This window comes from Leucopleurus acutus, assembly GCF_964270905.1.
Source record: "Leucopleurus acutus genome assembly, chromosome: X".
Lineage (NCBI taxonomy): Eukaryota > Metazoa > Chordata > Mammalia > Artiodactyla > Delphinidae > Leucopleurus > Leucopleurus acutus.
This window is the reverse complement of record NC_139148.1, coordinates 64,009,975-64,017,790: the sequence shown is the minus strand read 5'-3', so window position 1 is coordinate 64,017,790 and position 7,816 is coordinate 64,009,975. Positions and strand designations below refer to the sequence as shown.

At 42.3% G+C, this 7,816-nt stretch overlaps 1 protein-coding gene across 1 annotated transcript; it reads right to left on the bottom strand.

The window, feature by feature from the left end:
• Nucleotides 1–224: 224 nt before the first annotated feature.
• LOC309978308 (ferritin light chain-like) lies at nt 225–764 on the bottom strand (the record flags this gene model as incomplete). The annotated part of the gene is made up of 1 exon (XM_082864721.1): nt 225–764. The coding sequence occupies exon 1, from the start codon at nt 684–686 to the stop codon at nt 225–227; it is 462 nt and encodes a 153-aa protein (XP_082720847.1). The 5' UTR covers nt 687–764.
• Nucleotides 765–7,816: the final 7,052 nt, after the last annotated feature.

Below are 7,816 nucleotides of genomic sequence, written 5' to 3'. Positions count from 1 at the left end.
AGAAAGGCATTAGAAAGGACATGACACTTCAAGGATCTTAAAGGAAGAGAAGGATTTTTTTCTTCTTTAGCTGCTGCAAAAAGCTTTATTGTTTCCATTTGGTCCAAGGCTTGGGAGAGGGCTCCAGGGTGGTTAAAAACTGCCTGGTGGCTGCAGAGACGGGCTTCAGGCAGAAGCCCTGACACCAAAGGGGCTCCTCAAAGGTCACTGGGCTCCAGAGGCTCCTAGTCATACTTGACGGTGAGCCTTTCGAAGAGATACTCACCCAGCCCAGCCTGGGGACCAGCCAGCCTGCAGAAGTTGGTCAGGTGGTCACCTATCATCTTAATGAGTTTCACCGCCTCATCTAGGAAGTGGCTCTCCAGGAAGTTGCAGAAATGTGGGTTTGCGCGGGCAGAACCCAGGGCATGCAGATCCAAAAGGGCCTGGTTCAGGTTCTTCTTCATGTTAATGGCGGCTTCCATAGCATCCTGGGTTTTACCCCACTCATCCTGAGATGGCTTCTGCACGTTCTGGAAGACGGCACGGCCGCTGTGCTGGTTTTGCCTTTTCAAGAGACACTCGGTGCCCTCATGCTTCTCTTTGGTCAATTCGCGGGAAAAGTGGCCCACGCCCTCCAGAGCCACATCGTCGAGGTCAAAATAGAAGCCCAGAGAGAGGTAGGTGTAGGAGGCCTGCAGACGCATGTTGACCAGGTGGTTGTCGGTGGCCTACACCTCGGTGGAATAATTCTGATGAATCTGGGAGCTCATGGTTGATCGGTAATAAGGAGTTAAGCTCAAAAAATGGTGTTGGCTGGTCCCGGTGACCAAGGATAGCTGAGTGGCTGACTCCGAAGGTCGAGACTGGAAAAAGGGTTGGAGGGTGGTCAGAGGCTGGAGCAAAGGGCATCCCTGGGTCTGTTCCATCCAAACACTGTTGAAGCAAGAGACAGATCAAGGGGACCACCGAGCACACTGCCGAAGAGAAGAATTTTGATGTGCAGAAGAGCACAAAGGGAATTCCAAGCTGAGGGAATAGCATAAGGAAAGACATGGACATATTAAATGGAGTTTGTCCTGTGGTTGGAGTGCCAGCTATGTAGAGCTGGAAAGATACTGGAACTATTTCATGATTATTAGCCTAGAGATTTTGACATTTTGTTATTCAGACTTTAGGAAGCCATTGAAGATTCTGAAGGTTTGAAGTAACGAGAGAGAATACCCTGTTATTTAACAAAGCTGAGGACACTCGTTGACTGCTCTGTGTGTGTGTGTTGACTCCACATTTCCTAGATGCCAATGGATTGGTTTGTATGTAGCCAAAGAGGGTGCTCAGGGAGCATTTGTGTTACATGGATGGGAACATCTCTTTTCTTGCCTTGTTCTGCACTTGCTCTTTTGAAACACATCCTCCATTCTGGGCAGGATCTAATTAGGACCACATATTTTGCCGCATAATCCCCAGTGCAATGTCCTTGGGGATTTGACATGATTGCCTATATGGATGGAGCTGGAGAGGTTAGTTCAGGGAAGGCCAGGCCTCAAAATCAACCAGAGCTTCTGTTTTCTTCCTAAAGTAATCTTTTCTCACTCTCCTTTTACCTGTATTATTTGTTCCATGATCTGAGACAGTCATTATTCACCACATTACACTATCACCATCACCATCATCACCACCATTATCAACATCAGCAGTAGGAGCAGCAGTTATGAACAGAGTAAAAGGAAGATACAACAGGAAATACTAGTGTGGATAGAAGGAAACTCATGACTTCATCAATGACTTAGGAAAGCTTTCCTGCAGAAAGGGAGATTTCAGGAACTTCTGGAATACATGCACAAGCAGACATATTTATTTTATGCTTGTATATGCCAAGCCTTTTGTCAGGTGTTTTCATACACCTTAACTCATGAACTTCTCTCTGTGAGGTAGAGATTATAATTGTTAGCCCCTTTTTACAAATGAAGAGATTGTGGCTTTGAGAAGACTCTGTAAGCCATCTAGGATTACACTAGTAAGGGGCAGAACCCGAGGTCATTTGATTCAAGTCCAGTGCTTTTCTACTACAACACAGCTCAGCTTGCTTCCCTTTGCCTGGGTTGGTGGCGGTCAGGGAATGAGGTACACTCTGGGGTACCGGATTTTATATTAAGAGGAATCCTTTAAGGTCCTTTCCTTAAAGGAGAACAGGGAACCATGTCCAAGAAGCCTTGAACCAGATGTTTCTAAGGTTAGTTGAGCTCAGTCTGACTGGGTCTCTACTCTAAGGCTACTGTTCAAACGACAAGACTACATTGCAGTTTCCAACAGTGTACATTTGGCACTACTAATACCTCCCACACTAAATAAGGCCTGTGAGTCCGTGCCTGAGAGGGAGATCACACTGTGCAGGGCAGTCTGATGGTGCCCAACCCAAGGAAGCTCAAAACCCACATCACACGTTCCATACATTATCCGCAGAACACAGAATGCCCAGCCGCATGATGGAGAGCTGCATTTCACTGTGGGATCTGGTTAAAGATGCCTGCTGATCTCTGTCCATGGTCCTGCTCTAAGTCTGGACACACTCACCACCCACCAACACCCCTACTACCACCTTGCTTAGGCCTTCCTCAGTGCTGCTAGGCCACAAACATTTGACCTGTGCCTTCATCTGGGGCTTCTTCAATGGCCCTTGGCAACTGAACATGAAAATGGTTTTCTCCAGACCTCAGTTCCCTAACTTTGAGTCATGCAGCCTGTCCCAGCATGTTTCAAAGGCTCATCCTGAGAAAGCGCTCAGTGGGAGAAGCTGTCCTTGCCTAGGCTGGCTTTGAACACAGCAGCTGAGCATGCTGAGAAAATGGGGGCAGGACACCCCAGACACACTTAATTGGAACCAGCACTTAACTCATTTGGCTTTGATTTGTGGGCCCAGATGTTACAACTCAGCTCTACCTTCAAAGAACAATGAACTCAAGCAAAGGGTTTTGTTTGTTTATTTGTTTTAAGGCTTCAAGGAAGGGAATGTCCACAGTGGGGCATTGTTTTTTAATAGATTGTCATGAACAAATGACATGATGTATGTGAACGTCCATCATAAATCACAAATGTTCATCATTGCTATCATCTAAACACTAAGGTTCAGTGCCTCGTCTAGCTACCTAATATGTGACCATGACCTTTATTTTCCACGTTTATAAAGTAGAGAGTGAGAATTCAAGGATAAAATGCCCTAGAGTTCCAAAGCCTTCCCAATCCGGCCCCATTCAACCCATCCAAATTTGGCTTCCTCCTTGGAGCAAGCCCTGGCTCCAGCCATGATGTTCATGTCACTGATTCCCAAATACATTGCTCACCATTCCTCTTCAGCACTTCCTCAGCTCATGCTCTTCTCACTGCCTAGCAAGTCCTACTTCACCCCCAGGGACACCCCTACCTGGCACATGCCCTGGGGAACCCCAAACTCCTTTGGCCTCCTGACCAAAAAGGCCCTGACTTATTCTCACCTCTCACTCAGCCCTCATTCTGCACTGCCTGAGAGTATTGCTCTCCTGTGTTTCCATCCCTAGGCTAATAGACTTTAGGCTTCTTTGAGGTAAAGACTATGTCTTTAGTTGTCTCTGTTTTCTCCTCCTGAGACCTAATACAGGGTCCCAACCAAACACTAACTGAATAATTCATAAATGAAGATTCCCTTGCTCCTCCTAGGGTTGCTGAAAGAAAAAAAGTGACATGTCTGTCTATTGTCAGGAGGGAGAGAGCTATAGTTTTCTAATGCTATTTACGACAAAGGAGGGAAGTATTGAGGCAATTTGTCAGTTCCATTATATTTAATGGGAGCCCTCAATGTGCTGGGTGCTGCCCCTCAAATATTTAATGGGAGCCCTCAGTGTTCTGGGTACTGCCCCTCAAACACGAGGAACAGCTAATGCTGGTTTCAATTCACTGCCCTCTCAAATCTGCCCCCCCCCCGAGTTCCTTTGGTCCATTCTTTGGAAGTTGCAAGGGAAAGGTGCCATAAAGTCCCAGCCAGAGGCCATTATTATGATGGTTATATAGTCTCTGGGCACAATGGTGGTACATTATATGAAAAATAATATGGTAGTTTCCTCCCTTGTATATGCATGTGATACTGCGATAATGTTATTCTGTCATTCACCTTATTTTATCCCTGTGGGCTAAGGTAGAAAACAAATTTGAGCTGAAAAACATCCTATGTCTGTCCTCAGCATAATGGAGAGAAACTTTCTGGGTCCAACTCCAGGATAGAAGCACCTCTTATGTCCCCAAAGTTTCCAGACACTATAGTTCCCTTCACTGGGAACAGGCTGAATTGTGGGACTGTTAGGGAGTGTGGCAGGCTAAAAAATCACAATACCCATGGCACTTGCTTGGCATCTGAAAGGCTGTGACCATTTTGGAACACCAGTTCCAGAGGCTAAGAATCATCCAGGCATGCAACATGGAAATAATGGAGGAGTTAAATATTTTCCCCAAAGAGAAATTCCAGTAAACTCTTTTTAATCTTGCTATCAAGCTCTATTAGCCAGTGAATAAAGAGATTATTCTCTCCATTTCTGCCATAGAGAAACTGAAAGTCAGAGAGGTTCAGTGCTTTGTTGAACATCATACAGTTTGTCAACAGCAATATTAAAGTCAAAACCAAAGATTCTGGGTCCTAGTCTCATACTCCTTCATTATTCCACTTTGCCCCAATGGACATGCTACAATTGACTGCTAAATAGCAGAGGCTAGTTGTTCCCAAATGGCACCTTCTTGTATTGAAGTCTTATGGTGACTCTCTCCTTTAGATCTACCTTATAGGGAAAACACTATGTAAGAGATCCTTTGTTACATTTTTAGTCGATAAAACCCCAGGGAAAGGGGCAATGTGAGCTAAGACAAGGCAGCTAAGACAGCTGCCTTGACCTGAGTTCCACTTCAGACAAGGCAAAGAATGTAGTGAAAATCTGATCAATGCCTTATATTCAGTGCCTCTGTTGTGCTAGGCACTGTGCTCAGACATGGGTACCAAAGTTATAAGTACCTGCTTTCAAGTGAAATCAGTATCTTGAAGATATCCATGTTCATTTCAGCATTATTAACAACAGCCAAGATACGGAAACAACCTAAATGTCTGTCGATGGATGATTGGATAAAGAAAGTATTACACACACACACACTCACACACACACCTACACATTCACAATGGAATATTATTCAACCTTACAAAAGAAGGAAATCCTGCCACTTGTGACAACATGGATAAACCTGGAGGACATTATCCTAAGTGAAATTAGCCAGAAACTGAAAGACAAATACTGCATAATCTCACTTACATGTGGAATCTAAAAAAGTTGAACTCAAAAATGGAATAGAGCGGTGTTTGGTAGGGGCTGGGTGTGGGGGAAATGGGGAGCTATTAGTCAAAGGGTATATAGATTCAGTTATACAGGATGAGTAAGTTCTTAAAATCTAAGGTACAGCATGGTAACTATAGTTAATAATACTGTATTTTATAGTTGAACTTTGTCAAGAGATTTGATCTTAAGTGTTCTCACCACACCAAAAAGAAAACAAAATCATAACTATGTGAGGTGATGGATGTGTTAATTATCTTGATTGTAGTAATCATTTCAAAATGTATACATATATCAAAATATCACATTGTCCACCTAAATATATACAATTTTTATTTGTAAAGTTTAAAAGTACCTGCTCTCCCCTCTATAGGTGAACAGTCTAGAAAGGGAAGAAGACACATAAGCAGACAGCGTCAGTATCATATGCTGAGTATAGTGATTAAGGTAAACATGGGTGCTGTGGGAGCATAGGGGAGGACACTCAGGCTAGCCTACAGGTAGGAATGGAGCCTCAGAAGTTTTCTTGGAGTAACTACAACTAACAATAGTGCCTAGCACATTGAAAGCACTCAATAAAATTTATTTATTATTACTATGACAATAGACATTATTCCTGCCCTCAGGGAGCTCGTAGTCTAGTAAGAGAGAATATATCAATACATAACTATAATTTCATGCTAACTGGTCTGCTTGAGAAGAGAGAAATGGATAATAGCCCATATTCAATGAACGCCACCTATGTGCCAAGCCCTGTTCTAAGGACATTATGTATATTTCTCCATTTAGTTCCCACAACTACCCTATGTTTAATTCCATTTCCCTTAAGTATAGGTGAGGCAACTGAGGCACAGAGAAGTAAAGTAACTTGCCTAAAGCCAAGTTAGTTACAACTAATGAATGGCATTAAGTAGTCACATACGAGAAAGGAAAAAAAAGCAGCCCCTTACATCTGAAACCTGGCCTGGCACTCACAGGTAGGACACAAACCTGTTGTTCTCCTGCTGGATATAAACAATCTCACAAAATACCCACAGCAGACAATGTTACTCTGAGAACATCAAAAAGTGAGACAAAGCAAAGCTGCTTCATAATTTAGTCTAAGTACAGACAAAAAACAAGGTCACTGTGCCACCCACAAAAGCTTAATTCTCACTTTAGTCTTCCTTCCTTATAGATAGGATTTATTAAGGTGCTCAGTCATAGAATTGCCCTTCCTTTCTGATAGCATTCAATATAGAATGAACCCCTACTTTCTTAGACTCTCCCCCAAATTACCCAGCCAAAGCTCAAATCCTTTAATAAGTCCTTTCTACCACCCTTTTACTAAGACACCTCATAGTTTCCTATTGTATAGTCTCCTAGTTCTGTCATAACAAAATACCACAGACTGAGTGGCTTCAAAATATTTCTCACAATTCTATGGAGGCTAGAAGTCCAAGATCAAGGTGTTGGCACATTTGGTTTCTCCTGAGACTTCTCTCTTTGTCTTGCAGATGCCTGCCTTCTTGCTGTGTCCTCACATGGTCTTTTCTCTGTACTCATGTGCCCCTAGTGTCTCTTTGTGTGTCAAAATTTTCTCCCTTTATAAGGGCACCACTCATACTGGATTTGGGCTCACCCTAGACACCTCATTTTAACTTAGTCACCTCCTTAAAGACCCAACTCCAAATACATTCTGAGGTATTGGGTGGTTAGGGCTTCAATATATGAATTTGGGAGGGGTCACAGTTCAGCAGTTACCCTTATTTTTCTTCACATTTATCCCAGTGACTGAAAGATGCAAATGTATTTGCACAGGGCCTGACACATGCAAGATAAAGAAGATATTGCTTTTATTCTCAAGATATGTATATCTAACTTGTTTATGGCTCAATTTTCTCACCTGTAAAACAGGAATAATAAAATTGTGTTTGTTGTGAGGCTTAAATAAAATAATTTATGTAAATTGCTTAGCATAGTATCTGGCACATAGTAGGGACTCAAAAAATATCAATTACTTGAAGACGAGCTATTATTTATAGATGAGTTTCACAGTTATAAATGAGAAAGAGAAAGACAAACATATGCAGGCTGAACAATACACTGCTTAATAACCAAGAGATCACTGAAGAAATCAAAGAGAAAATTTAAAAATACCTAGAAACAAATGACAGTGAAAACATGATGACCCAAAACCTATGGGATGCAGCAAAAGCAGTTGTAAGAGAGAAGGTTATAGCAATAAAATCCTACCTTAAGAAACAAGAAAAGTCTCAAATAAACAACCTAACCTTACACCTAAAGCAATTAGAGAAAGAAGAACAAGAAAACCCCAAAGTTAGCAGAAGGAAAGAAATCATAAAGATCAGATCAGAAATAAATGAAAAAGAAATGAAGGAAACAGTACCAAAGATCAATAAAACTAAAAGCTGGTTCTTTGAGAAGATAATATTGATAAACCATTAGCCAGACTCATCAAGAAAAAAAAGGGAGAAAACTCAAATTAATAG